General features: G+C 55.2%; 3 protein-coding genes and 1 non-coding gene across 9 annotated transcripts; 1 reads left to right on the top strand and 3 right to left on the bottom strand.

Moving 5' to 3' along the window:
* Positions 1–16: 16 nt before the first annotated feature.
* On the bottom strand, positions 17–1,732 carry RPL36 (ribosomal protein L36). The gene is made up of 4 exons (XM_037042656.1): positions 1,650–1,732; positions 1,361–1,455; positions 258–392; positions 17–143 (listed from the first exon to the last, which is right to left on the bottom strand). The coding sequence occupies exons 2-4, from the start codon at positions 1,451–1,453 to the stop codon at positions 54–56; spliced, it is 318 nt and encodes a 105-aa protein (XP_036898551.1). The 5' UTR covers positions 1,454–1,455; positions 1,650–1,732; the 3' UTR covers positions 17–53.
* Positions 1,733–2,099: 367 nt separating this feature from the next.
* On the bottom strand, positions 2,100–2,290 carry LOC118984649 (U2 spliceosomal RNA). The gene has a single exon (XR_005065949.1). It is a non-coding gene; the product is annotated as a U2 spliceosomal RNA (small nuclear RNA).
* A 1,091-nt stretch (positions 2,291–3,381) lies between these two features.
* HSD11B1L (hydroxysteroid 11-beta dehydrogenase 1 like) lies at positions 3,382–8,485 on the bottom strand. Of its 6 annotated transcripts, none has more exons than XM_037042651.1 (10): positions 8,411–8,485; positions 7,810–7,964; positions 6,184–6,368; positions 5,887–6,005; positions 5,673–5,803; positions 4,998–5,109; positions 4,539–4,630; positions 4,084–4,177; positions 3,786–3,951; positions 3,382–3,706 (listed from the first exon to the last, which is right to left on the bottom strand). In XM_037042651.1, exons 4-10 carry the CDS (start codon positions 5,957–5,959, stop codon positions 3,511–3,513), a joined length of 864 nt encoding a protein of 287 aa, XP_036898546.1. In that variant the 5' UTR covers positions 5,960–6,005; positions 6,184–6,368; positions 7,810–7,964; positions 8,411–8,485; the 3' UTR covers positions 3,382–3,510. The 6 variants fall into 6 exon arrangements, with proteins under 6 accessions (XP_036898546.1, XP_036898545.1, XP_036898543.1 ...); XM_037042650.1 differs by lacking the exon at positions 8,411–8,485 and adding an exon at positions 8,177–8,266; XM_037042648.1 differs by lacking the exon at positions 8,411–8,485 and adding an exon at positions 8,091–8,249.
* Positions 8,486–8,798: 313 nt separating this feature from the next.
* MICOS13 (mitochondrial contact site and cristae organizing system subunit 13) lies at positions 8,799–10,603 on the top strand. Its single transcript, XM_037042654.1, has 4 exons — positions 8,799–8,878; positions 9,537–9,714; positions 9,914–9,965; positions 10,374–10,603. Exons 1-4 carry the CDS (start codon positions 8,850–8,852, stop codon positions 10,469–10,471), a joined length of 357 nt encoding a protein of 118 aa, XP_036898549.1. The 5' UTR covers positions 8,799–8,849; the 3' UTR covers positions 10,472–10,603.
* The last annotated feature ends 2,766 nt before the right edge of the window (positions 10,604–13,369 follow it).

Genomic DNA, 13,369 nt, shown 5'->3' with positions numbered 1-13,369 from the left:
CCACAGGAGCCCCAAATTTCTGAACAGGTTTTATTACTCAGAGGGCATGGGGTTCAGTCCTTCTTGGCAGCGGCCTTCCTCATGGCTGCAAGGACGTTGCTTAGCTCCTCTCTCTTCCTCTTGGCACGGATGTGTGTCCCCACCTGCCGAGCAAGGAGGTCCGTCAGGCAGGGCCCCCATTTCACCCGTGCCCCTAGCACCCTCTTCTCACCCTCTGGGCACAGATGTATGTTCCCACCCACCAACTGCCCACCTACCCTCTTCTTGATGAACTTCAGAGCCCTCTTGTCCTTAGAGACCTTGAGCAACTCCATAGCGCGCCGCTCGTAGGGGGCGAAGCCACACACCTCTCGGATCATGTCCCGCACGAACTTGGTGTGCTTGGTGAGGCGCTGGGAGGTGAAGGGAGGCCATCAGGAAGAAAAGCCCCAAGGCCAGACCGCTTAGGGTCCCACCTGGACCTCCAGCTGAAGCGGTCTGACTGTGTCCGGTACAATGGGAGCAAGACTCCTCCCCCTGCCCCCAGTGCCAACAACAGGGCACGTAATGCCTGGCCCCTTGCATTGGTTATTCCCTGGCCCTGTAGTTCTCTCCCATCCGACACAGGCTTCCACCCTTCCAGGGTGGAATTTAATGAAGGTTATTTAATGAAGGTGCCGTAACCATAAATTCTGCACTGAGCAAGTCATTGTGGGTAGTCACGATCCAGGCTTGTAACTCCTTTGATAAAGGTTTTTGAGCCAACCCCGTCCACTGATCTTATGCCTGTAAGTTAATAAATCTTTGAAATGCTTAGAAGGTGCGACCATCCTCGAGAGCACAGGTAATCTTAACTAGCCTTGCTTTCTCCCTTAAATTTCCTCATTTTGAAACGCGTAAAAGAAATGGCAACGTGTTCACCTCCCGGAAACATTTTTAGATCTTGTTTCCAGGCAATTATCAGGTTGGCTCGAATAAACGTGAAAATTCTCAAGTCTGGATATTTTACATAGAAATCCCGACCGCCTACAAGTCAAAAATACCCACTTTCCTCTACATTCCAACCTCGACCCAACTCCTGTTCTATTGGGCATACTCCTACGCACGTAACCCAAACTCGCCCCACCTGCGCTAGCTTCCACCCCGCAGGCGGGACTGTCCAGGTGCACAATCCAGATGGGCGTTCGCCGCTGGGACGAATTACGACATTTCACTCACTGCTCTGTCCAGCCTGACACCCCCTTTCTTCCGCTCTGCCTACCACAGAGTTCCCCACTGTCCTCGGTAGCCTGGAGCCTTGGCCCTGACAGTGCCCTCCTCCTGGAATGTCCTTTCCACCTCCCTCCCAGAAGCCCCCCACGCGCGTGCCCCCGGAACTCACCCCGCGGCGTCGGCTGTGCCTCGGCTTGCTCACGTTCTTTGTTACTTTGTGGCCCTTGTTGAGGCCCACGGCCATGGGGTAGCGGAGAGCCATGGCTGCGGACAGGGGTGGGGAAAGGAGGTAGAGATCAGCCCCGGCTCAGCCATCGCCGCCCGGCACCCCGGGTCCCGGCACCCCGGGTCCCGGCTCCCCAGCACTGGCTTGCTACACCCAGCCATCTCCCCTAGCAGCACCAAGGCTCCCAGGGTCCGGATGGCGGCAGATCCAGCCCACTCCGACTCCAACTAACCTGCTACTCCTCAATGGGGCCTCAGCGGAAGGGCAGACGCCGCACGGAACTCTGGGATACCTATTCCTCACGGGTTGTGAGGGCCAGAGAGGCATTAGTGCTTGCGAGCTCCCTCTGTCGGTTGGAGGATTCTCTGCGGTCACCCTGAGCATGCACGTTTACCTCCTCGGACCTTGGGGAGGAGTCAGGATTGTGGGCGTGCCTGTGGTTGAGGTGCCTTCCTATTCTGATGTGTGGAAAGTTCGAATTTCATCTCTGCTGGGTAAAATCCCACCTCAGCCACCAGCTGACGCCAGAGACTTCACCTCCCAATACCTGAATTTCTCCATTTATAAAGTGAGGACAGTAACAGGACAAATGCCAAACCGTTTGAACAAGATGTAATGGTACCTGGCACAAAATAAAATTTCCATAAGTACTTTACTTTTTATTTTTAAATTATTTTTTGTGTGCATGTGCACCATTCCCATAAGTACTCCAATACCGAGTCGATGCGCAGTGGACAGAGCAAGCTCCTTTTCTATCTGCCAGCTCCAAAAACCCATTTAATATAATGTCCTGAAATAGAGGACGCGTACCATATATTAAACTGATAAGAACAGACACTACACTTGATTTTAGACAAAAGGCCAAGAGGTGATAAACTTAATTTTTTTAAACAAAGGTATTTTATGTGAGGCCAAGTTCTGAGTTAGGGCTGAGGAAAGTGATGCAGGTGGCATCTAATATAATTTGGTTTAATTTTAGGTGGTACAGAGATAAGAGGCATGATGAAAACAAAGAAGTGTTTTTTTTAAACAAACAGTTGAGTTTTTTTTTAAGATTTTATTTATTTATCTTTAGAGGGGAAGGGAAGGAGAGAGGGAGAGAAATGTCAATGTATGGTTGCATCTCGTGAGTCCCCCACTGGGAACTGGCCTGCAACCCAGGAATGTGCCCTGACTGGGAATCGAACTGCGATTGTCTGGTTCACAGGCCCGCGCTCAATCCAATGAGCTACACCAGCCAGGGCTTGTTCTTTATCTTTCAACCCTAATGTTAAGTGTGTAGTGCCTGATGTATGTTATCATTATTGGTGCACAAACCATGTAACTTGTGTAGCTCATAAAGCCTTTGGTCTCCACTCAGTACTCTTTTGTCTCTGACTTCCGAGGTGAGTCCACCTCTCCCAGCCTGTTTCCCCAACTGTGAAGTGAGGTGAGAGTTCTAGCACACACACCCCCTCTTCCCTGCACGCTGCCAGCAAATTGGAAGGACCAAGAAATTTGAACAATGGATGTGCAAAAGAAAAAGGATTTTTATTATGAAAAGGGAGACTCGATCCCGCGAAGAACACATTCTTTTCCTCCTTCCCCTCCTCCGACCACACCACTGAGTAGATAGCTTTGTGGCTCTCCCTTGCCTGGGGACACAAGGGTTGGGTGACGCTCCCAGATTGAGTGAACGGAAGGACAAATCAGGTAGGTCCAGGGAGGCAGCGAAGGTTCCAAGGGTGGCTCAGCAGTTGGTGTGCCCTGTTTGAAGTGGACAGGGCCTAGGGCTGATTCGCCACATCACCTCTCTGAGCCTTAGCTTCCCCATCTGCGAAACGGAAGCAGTGATCACATCTACGATGACAACCAGGACTGAGGTAGTGCCTTCCCAGTCCCTGACAAGGTACTGGCACACAGTAGCTGCTCTCACACTGACAGATTTCATTGTCTGCAGGTGCTGGTAGTTTTTTTTGGTTTTCCCTTTTTGTCTGGATGACACTATCTTCAGCCGTTGCCACCCTCCCAGAGGTGTGATATTTGTGTCCCCCCTTCAGGATAGCTGGATGAAGGGTCCCCCTCTGAGAAGATGAACCGGCTCCACTTCCAGCTCAGGCAGCAGCAGTGACAGTGACATTGAGCTCCTGGCGGATGAACCAGGCTTTTGGGCGAGGCAGCCATGCCCGGAGCAGGCAGAGCACGTGGAAGCGCCAGGGGTAGAAGACGCAGGAGGTGCGTGTGGCACTGCCGCGAATCACAGCTAGGGCTGCCTTGGGTCCCAGGGCCGACTTGGCCCTTGTGACACCCCTGCGGACAGGAGGACGGGGTGAGGACTGCAGTTGTTGGGTAGCTCTCCACAACCCCCAGTTCATGTCCTCCGCCTTACCTGACTCCCTCGGCAGCTGAGGCGCGATCCTGGAGGCCCAGGACGCACATGGTGATGGCCACGTTCACATCCTGCACGTCCAGCTCCCGCCGCAGGGAGCCGAAGAAACTGTCCAGTGCGAACTTAGCCGCTGAATAGGGGCTAGAGAAGGACGTGGGCACGCGGCCTGGGGGTGCAGGAAAGCAGCGGCCGGGCTGCCTCACCCTCTTTCCTTATCTCGAGGAAACCTTCCTACCCCATGCAGGCTCTCCTGCATCAGGCCTGTGGCCTCCCCGCTCCCTGCCCCAGATGCACGCACCGAGCAGTGAGGACACTACCACCAGGGAGCCCTTGCTGTCCGTCAGACTGGGCAGCGCCAGTGAAGTCAGTTGCACGTAACTCAGGAAGTTCACCTGGAGGTGGTAACTGCGAGTGAAGCAGCAGACAACGCAAGCCAAGAAGGTGGGGACAAGGAGCGGAACCTGCAAACCTGGGGGCAGGTCTGGTTGGGGATGGGCAGGCCAGAGGACTGGGGCAGGGTCTTGGATGGGGGTGCTGGAGCACAAGCCCAGGGGCGGAACCAAGGCATAGAGAGGGTGGAGCCTAGAACCAGGAGGGGCGGGGTCTGGGCCAAGGGACCGAAGAGGAATGGGGAGAGGGTGGTTGCTGGCAAGAGAGGGCTGGAGTACAGGCTGGTGTGAGGCGCCAAAGTCGAGAGACGGTGAAATCTAGCAACTTTATAAGTGGGACCTGGGGATAGAAGGGGCAGAGGACCTGCATGAGCCAGCTTGTCCCCCGGGTACTGAGGGCCCGTGTGCCTGCTGGGGCAGCACCGAGGTGGTTCAGCACGAGGTAGTCCAGCCCGCCTGTCCACGAGAGGTTCATCAGCTAGGAGGTAGTCCTTGAGGCTCTTCCTCGTGAGCCCCTCCCTAGCCCCACTCCTTAAACCGGCAAACTCTCCCCAGAGCATTGACCCAAGCAGCTCCACCCCAGGTAGTGCCCCCTACCCCCCAAGTTAAAGAGATCCCGCCCTGCTCCCTGGATCCTGCTAGGCTTGTCCCTAATCCAAAAGGGCCCCCTTGGATGCGATGAGGGTTTACCCCTAGTTATGCCTCAGAACCTTATAAATCTCCTCCCACGACACCCGTTACTGTTACTACCACACCCACACCTACTTCGGTCCTGCCCCTAAGGCCTAAGCCACGGCCCCAGACTCCAGGCCCCGCCCCTCACCCAGCTTGTCCAGCGCAAACTGCACCACGCGCTCCGGCACCTCAGGGGAGGCCATGTCCGCAGCGATGTAGAAGACCTTGGGAGCGCCCAGCTTCCGGCAGTTCCCTACCACCTAGGGGGCCAGAGCTGCCCGTGGGCCCCTCCACCCCAGGTGGCTTCCTCCCTACTCTGAGCCTCTTGTTCTATTCCCAAAGCTTTACCTCTAAGGTTGCAAACTGGCAGCCCGTGGACCAGAGTATAATTTGCTCAATTATCAACATTTGAAACTTCGGATTTCAAATAAACCTCAAGGTTTCTGGCCCCTCTTGAAATTCTGGAAGAGCCGTACATTTCCTTGGAACATTCTCTTGCTAAGAAGTGTCTGTCCACCCACCAGCCTTTTGAGTTTGAGAACCTTGACTATGATCAGAGGCTCTGGACATTACCAACACTTCCATTTATTGAGAAATACTCCTTGCTTTACACTTTGTCTTACCGCATTTACCCAATACTGTAACTCACAAGGACGTGCTTTTATTGTCTCCATTTTGTAAATGAGGAAATTAGGGCTCAGGGAGGTTAAGTGACTTGCCCAAATTCACAGAGGAAGCCTGGATCTTTCCGGGGATTCAAACTCAGGCCTCATTTTCCGCCCGACTCCTGCCCCCAATATTAAACTTGAAACACGTGTCTCACCTTTTGCAGAAGAGCCTCGGTGTGGGCAGTGAGCACCAGGTGGGAGCCCAGACGGGCATAGTGATATGCCAGCTCCTCCCCAACACCTGCACTGGCCCCCGTCAGCAGCACCCGGGCTCCCTGGAGGCTAGCTGGCGGTGAGCAGGGGTGATCAGCCTAGGGGATGCACAGGACAGCTGGCCTGGTTCCTCCCTGTTCCGCTCCAGGCACTCACCTGGATCGAAGTTGTCAGCCCAGTAGTAGGTGAAGAACAGGGCTCCCAGCCCAGTGAGGAGCAGCACCTTCATGGCCCTTCTTGAGTCTGTGGTGAGAGAGGGGGTGGCCGGCACAGGCCTGGCCCACAGCCACACCTGTTTACCCAACTGCACCTTTGTTCAAAGCGGATCCTCTTGGCCCCTGGATAGGCCCCTCTCCTCCACCTCCACAGCCACCACCTGGTCCAGGTCACCTGAACCACTGTACCAATCTTGGGAGTTTTCTCCCTCCAGGAAACACCAGAATCACATCTTACCTCCCCCTGATGAAAATCCTCCTAGATTTATTTAGGACAAAAGCCACACTCCTTGATGGCCAAAATGGTCCTCTTGCTCACTCTGATATTTGCCACACCAGCCTCTATGCTGTTCCTCAGAACCAGCCAGTCACCATCTGCCTTGGGGCCTTTGCACTGGCTGTTCCCTCTGCCCAAAATGCTCTCTGCAAATAAAATCCAATGGTTTGCTTTCACTTCTTCCAGTCTCAGTACAAAAATCCCTTCCTTCTGGAGTGCTTCCCCAGCCTCTTTTTCTAAAGCACTTCCCTCCTCCCTTCCTAGTCCCTCCCTCTCCCTTACCTCTAGAATTTTTCTCTCTTTCTCAGCACTTAACATCACCTGAATCACCTTGATGATGTTTCATGTTCACTGTCTCTCACTTCCCCCAGACTGGCAGGAAGAAAACAAAAACTTCTGGGTTGTTTTCTTTTTTTATTTTATTTCATTTTTTTAAAGATTTTATTTATTTATCTTTAGAGAGGAAGGGAAGGAGAGGAGGAGAGAAATATCAATGTATGGTTGCCTCTCGTGAGTTCCCTGCTGGGAACTGGCCTGCAACCCAGGCATGTGTCCTGACTGGGAATCGAACTGTGATACTATGGTTCGCAGGCCTGTGCTTAATCCACTGAGCTACACCAGCCAGGGCTCTTCTTTTTTTAGTATTTTATTTATTTATTTTTAGAGAGAGGGGAAGAGAAGGAGAAAGAGGAGGAATGAAACATCAATGTGTGGTTGCCTCTTGTGCACCCCCACCCCCACCCCCGGGGACCTGGCCTGCAACCCAGGCATGTGCCCTGACTGGGAATTGAACCAGCAACACCTTAGTTCGCAGGCCTGTGCTCAATCCACTGAGCTACACCAGCCAGGGCCCAGTTTTTTCCCCCATTAGGTCTTCAGCTCCCCAAACTGTGCCAGGTGCTCCGTAGATAATAGATTGACACCGGAATGTGGCAGGCAAGAGCTGGGGGAGCCCAGAAAGACCACTCTGTCTGGAGAGACCCAAGAGTAATCAGAAAGTCCCATGTCATGAGGGTTAAGATATGACTTCAGCTGTGGGAGGGATTCACTTGTTCTAGGGAGAAGGCAAAAGAGAGATACAGGCTGAGTGCTTAACGTCTGAAGAGTCACGGGTCTCCCTTGAAAAGGGCAGAGGCCTATCACATCTTTCTATCCTCTCAGTGGGACAAAGAGGAGAAGGGGACCCAGGAGGCCGAGACGTGATACGACTGGGGAGTCCCCGTATCACCAATCTCTAGATCCAGCCCTATGTCCTTTGCTCCCACAATAAGGTTCCAGTTGCCTTCTCCTAAGCTCCCCCACCTTCCCACTCCCTTCCTCCCACTCTGTCCTATCTATACAGCCAAAGTGATCTTTGTCGAAAGAAATCTGGCATGCCCTTTCCTGCCCATTTCCAAGGGCTCGCCACGGCCGCGGATGGAGACCAAGCTGCTCACAGCCCACAAGGCCCATAGGGTTTGGCCTCTGCCCACCTGCCCATTCCCATCTTCTCCAACTCCTGTCTATGCATCAGTTACCAGAAAAGTTAACTTCTCGTCCTCTTCCCAGTCACACCAGCCATTCTCTTAGCAGGGAACGCAACCCCACCTCTTTCATTTCCAGAGAGATCCCGTGAAGCTCCCAGCTCAACCCTTTCCACCTCTGGCCTTGAACACAGCAGCCCCCCAAGGGAAAGCGGAGTTGGATGAATGGATAGATGGCTCAGTAGGCAGGAGGAAGAATGGATGGATGGAGCAGCCGGGCTGTGAAGGGGAAGAAACAGGTAAAAGCAGATCCTCGAAGAATCCACTGACCTCGCCCGGACTCAGTTTTACAGCTGGACAAAGGGGGAGTGTGACCCACCCCGCGCTCCCCAACCGCTCACTCACCTCCTACTCGGGCCTCAGTTTTTTCCCGCCGTTCACCGGGGTTGGGGTCCCTGTCTGGGGGCGACGGGCTCAACAGTCTGGCGTACCTTCGCCGCCTAACGGGGCAGGGACCCCGACCGCGCCCCCTTCCTTAGGGCCTAAGTCACATGACTAAGAGCCCGCCTCCCAGCCCAGAGGACTCAGCCGCAGGGACTGGGAGCGCACGTTGCCAGGCAACGGCCTCCAGCCTGGCTCTTCTGCTCGCCGCGGAAGTCCTGGCTCCGCTCCCTGAAGGAAAAACCACCCACCCTCCGAAACCTGATCACGTGACTTAGACCCACCTCCCTCCAAGTCCGCCCTCACGTTGACGTGACAATTAGCTTCTAGGCACAGTCTTTTTAGGCCCATGCAGTGAGCGCGCGGGTGGATTCCCTGGGCTTCGACTTCTTGGGTCACTCTCAGGACTCACTTTAGACACCCGACTTCTTTTCTTTCACACCACCAAGGAGGGACTACATTTCCCTGGCGGCGAGGCGAGCTGTCTCCGCCTCACCGGGCGGTGCCGACATTTCTCTGATACCTTTGCGGCGGCCTGGCACAAATGGCCAATTTCGCCGTGGTGGGACCGCAGTCGCTGGTATTTTTAAGCGGAGACAAGACTCGGACTCCCGGAAGCCTTTGCGGCTGACGTGGAGAAGTACACTTCCCAAGGGCCTCTGCGGTGCTGCGACCGGAAGCGGCAGCCGAGGCGAGTGTCCTTGCGCGCCGAGTCGAGAGACTATGGGTTCAGGAGTGTGGCCTGTGATGAGGTACGTGTGGCCGGCGGGCGTGTCCGGAGCCCCCAGAAAGTCTCTCTCCTGCGAACACCGTCTTTTAGTTTGCTCACGACCTGCTCTTCGTTTCCCGTAGTGTCAGGTGTCCTATGGTCCACAAGGGGAAACAGTTTCAAGCGGAGAGGTGATCCTCGAGGTCGTGCGAGCTTTTTGCCTTCCGACAGTCGGAATACGAAATCTCTCCGAGCCTCAGTTGCATTCTCAGTAAAGTGGAAGTGCCGCAGGCCATTTGTTGGGATTGGCGAATGCGCGCCTAGAGCAGCGTAGGACATTTAGGAAGCCATCCGACGCACTTAGAAAACCCTCGCGGTTTGCTTCCAGAGGGTCCGTCCCCGGCTCTATGCTGTTCTCTGCTTTGTGAGGAATCACACTAGTGACCGTCCACTGTCGTTCCCTTGGGGCGGAGTACTCCTGCTTTGCGTACTGTAAACAGAATGTTTTGCCTAGTAGGGATCAGGCATGCCTCCGGGCTGGCAAGGTGCTCTTCCATTCCCGCTAGCCGCCTGTCTTCAGCTGTGTCTTTGAATTGTGGGGCTCCCTCGAGGGGGAGCGGTCTAACTCCTCCCATGAGCCTAGGGCCCTGAGAGTGGCCAACAGTCTCCTGAGCTGCTGTTATTCCCTTCCCTGCATACAGGTTTCTCATCAAGGGGAGTGTGGCTGGGGGAGTGGTCTATCTGGTGTATGACCAGGAGCTGCTGGGACCGGGCAGCAAGAGCCAGGCCGTCCTTCAGAAGGCGGAGGAGGTGGTCCCCCCTGCCGTATACCAGTTCAGCCAGTACGTGAGTGAGCAGACGGGCCTGAAGATACCGCAGGTACCCACCCCATGCTGGAAGTGAGGCTGCGGCTTGGTGGGAGCCAACTTTGGGGTGGCTTTCAGTCCCTGGTCCCCCCAGCCCTGCTGGTTGTCCTCCACACTGGGGCATGTGCTGCTCTCCCTGCCTCTGGAGGTGATTGGAGCTGCCAGGGTGTTCTCCTTTCACCAGCACCCCCTTCTTCCCTGTGTCTTCCCAGCTCCCAGCCCCTCCAAAGTTTAACTTTCACATCCGTGAGTCCTGGAATTCAGGTAGGCCTGGTCCCTCGACTTGGAGGGTGGTGGCTGCAGGTCCCCCAGTCTAGCATCCTCAATCCTGCCTCCTGGCTCCGCCTGTCCTTCTCTCCTCTTGCTGCCCTGTGTGCCTCTGCCCCATCTAAAAGAGAAGGGGTGGAGGTTCCAGGGAAGTGGGAGCAAGATGAAAGCTCTCATTTTGAGAGTTTGGGTCACATCTGAACACATCCGAGTCAGGTGGCCTCAGACAAGGTGAGGCCCTGCCCCTTCTGCCTCAGTTTCCCTGTGTGGAGTTGACAGCTGGAAGTGGCACCTCCTAAAGCATGGCCAGTTTGGGTGTCCCTGGGGGTTGGACTAAACCCCTTAGCTCTAGGTGGGGACCCTCACCAGGTACTGGGCCCTCCCTCCCTCCCTCCCTCCCCACAGGCATTATTACCATGATGTCAGCCTTGTCGGTGGCCCCTTCCAAGGCCTGTGAATACACCAAGGATGGCTGGGAATATCTGAAGGAGCGAATCAAGTAGCCTGTCAGAGGAGGCTGCCTCCCCTGTCAGGAACAGGGGTAGGGGTGCCCTGGACCTCAAGCCTCCAGAGTGGGACCCTATTCCAAGGCAGCTCCTGGCCTAACTGGCCCAATAAAGGACTTTGGAAGTGTTCTCCGACCCGTGTGCTGGCCCCAGGGACATGGGTGGCCTGGCTGGCTCTCAGATCATGTGGTCCTGGGCTTCTGGCTCCTGGGGGTTCCCTAGGGCCCTCACTCTGTATGGGAAGTGGGAGCAGACAGTTTGCAGTGCTCTGGGCCCTGGGAAAGGGTGGAGAAAGTGCTGAAGGCCAACCTGGGTGGGGGTTTGTGGGGCTTGGAGGGCCGACCCTAGGACAGGACAGTTGGGAGCCAGGGTTTAGTGAGATGGGAAATATTTCTCCTGTTCCTTCTACACACCCAGCCTTACCTGGTCTCCATTCTCATTCTACCTGTCCCCCAAATCTGGTAATCTGGGAAGCACAGGACTGGAGGTCGTTGCCATGTGGGGATCTGTCCAGCCCACAAGTGTCCTGTGCTCCCAACTTCATCTTCAGGAGGTTCTCTGCTCTCTTCAGAAGATCTCTTCCCTGAGATCCCCATCCCATACTGGATCAGCTGCCTAGTGACCTGAATGTGTGTGCTGTCCCATTGGGATGGAGCTCTGGGAGGGTGGGCTGACTCTAGGTGCTCCAGGCCTCCCCATTGTTGAGGGAGTCCCACTGTTGTGGTGCTAGAAGGAAACCTGCGCCCCAGTCAGCCAGGGTGGGAGGTTGGCGTAGGTCAGAGCTAGAGCCTGGCCCAGGAGGCTGCCCTGGGAGCAAGGAGCAGACCCCAGCATGGTGCTCCAGGCCAGCATGGGATCCTCTGTTCCCAAGAGTTCTGAGCTGTGTGTCCCTCAGGTTAGGGGATAGAGCTCACACAGGCCCATGATAATAGGTGTTCATATGTAAGGTAAGCAGAGACCTAGGGTATTTCCCAGAGAAGCTAGCAAGCATCTCTCCACCTGGTGACAAATAGGGAAGGGTGTAGCTGAGGATAGGTGGCCTGGCCTAGGGTAATTGGGGAGGAAGAGCCCACGTGACCCGTGCTATCATGGTCTCCAGGGTGAGCAAGGCCAGGGAGTGTCCCTGATCCTTGGTGCTGCCCAAGGAGCTGGAGCTAGTGCTGCTGCCAGCTATCTCTTAGGCCAGGAGTGTGGCCCAGGTTCAGGCCCCGCTCAACCTGGCTCTCTATCCACTGAGCCCCTTCCAGCAGTCCCATGTGCCCATTTTACAGATGGAGACACTTGCATGGCCAGGTTTAAAGCCCGCTGTCCACCAGGAGCTCAGATGATTAACCTTAAACCCTGCCTGGGACACAGGATTTTCATTTGCCTCGCCCCCGTGGGCCTGATCTTAGACCTTTACATATTGGAGGGATTTGCAGTCTGGCTGGGTCATGTGCTCCACCAGGCTCCCTAAGCGCTCATGACCCTCCTGTTATCATTTTATGGAGTGGGGAGACACTTGTCAAGGCCACCCCACCAGGCCCATTATCTGTCTAGCAAACCTGCAGGAAAGGAAACCAGCCTTTGTAGGTCTTCAAGGGGCTGTCTGGGGACCTGCTTAGCCCTCCAACCCCCTGAACTTGGCCTCCTGTGTGGGGATTCCCTAAAACAACCCAAGCCCTGGTCTCTGGTCCCTGGGATTGAGTCACTGCCCACAGGTTGGGCCCAGGGTCAGCCTCTATTCCTGACTCCCCTGTGACTGCTCTCCAAACTTGACTGGACCCAGCCACCAGCCCAGAGATGAGAATACCACTCAACCCCTCCATCGCCTCACCTGGTCAAGCCCCTACTGGTATTGCCAGTGCCAAGAGTACCTCCCTAATCTCCCCACCTCCAGGCTGGCTCACACCAATCTGTTTTCCAAAGTCCAAGTCTGATTATATCACCACCCTGCTCAGAAACTGGATTCCCACTGCTTTCCCTCTGAGCCCAGAGTCCTCAGAGGGGCCCTCCTCTTACTCCCCTAGGTCCATCAAAGATGTGGTTGGACCTCAGTTCCTGAAACAGCTGGTTTTCACCACCAGCCTTTGCCTACAAACTCGTGGGTTCCTCAGCAGGCCCCTACTCTTCCTCCTGGCTGACTCCTGCCCACAGCATAGGCACTGCTTCCCCTGCCCCTTTCCTACTACCCCCAGGAATTACATGTCCACCCTGGGCCTCCTTGGCACCCACTGCCTCAAGGCAGGGTTTCCTCACCTCAGCATTGCTGGCATTCAAGACCATGCAAATCTTTGGCGGGGAGCATCCTGGCCCCTGTAGACATTAGGCAGCATCCTGCCTCCATCCCAAAGGCCAGTACCACCCCCTTATTCCCCAGACACAACTACCACACGTATCCCAAGTGCTGCCAGAAATCTGGGGACAGAATCATCCTAGCCAAGAACTGCCTTGGGTATCCGTAGGAATGCTATGGCTGCAGCACAGATGACTACAGGGTCAGTGCCCTGTTGAAACATAAATTGCTCCTCACAGTTCTGGTGGTCAGGAGCCCAACACAGGTCTCACTGGGCTGAAGTCCAGGTGGCAGAAGCTCCAGGGGAGAACATTACCTGGTCTTGTCCAGCTTCTGGAGGCTGCTGCATTCCTCAGCCCATGGGCCCTTCCTCCATCACAACCAGTCCCATCTGCCACTAGAGTTCATGTTGCTTGCCCCTGGCCTGGTGGCACTGCTAAATTGGCAAGGAGGGGTGGGGAGTGCTGCTGAACCAGAGCTGCCTGAGAGACACAAGAGCCCCGAGGATTGCCGAACACTGGTCATTTGTGCTGTCCACCTCAGGGTTACATGGGCTGCAGCAGCCTGGACTCTTCCCATAGGTGGCTCAGGGCCAAGCCAGCTTTCATTAAATCTAAAAG

The sequence above is a fragment of the Sturnira hondurensis genome, unplaced genomic scaffold (genome assembly GCF_014824575.4).
Source record: "Sturnira hondurensis isolate 20B ecotype Veracruz unplaced genomic scaffold, ASM1482457v3 Scaffold0003693, whole genome shotgun sequence".
NCBI lineage: Eukaryota > Metazoa > Chordata > Mammalia > Chiroptera > Phyllostomidae > Sturnira > Sturnira hondurensis.
This window is presented reverse-complemented; position numbering and strand designations above follow the sequence as displayed.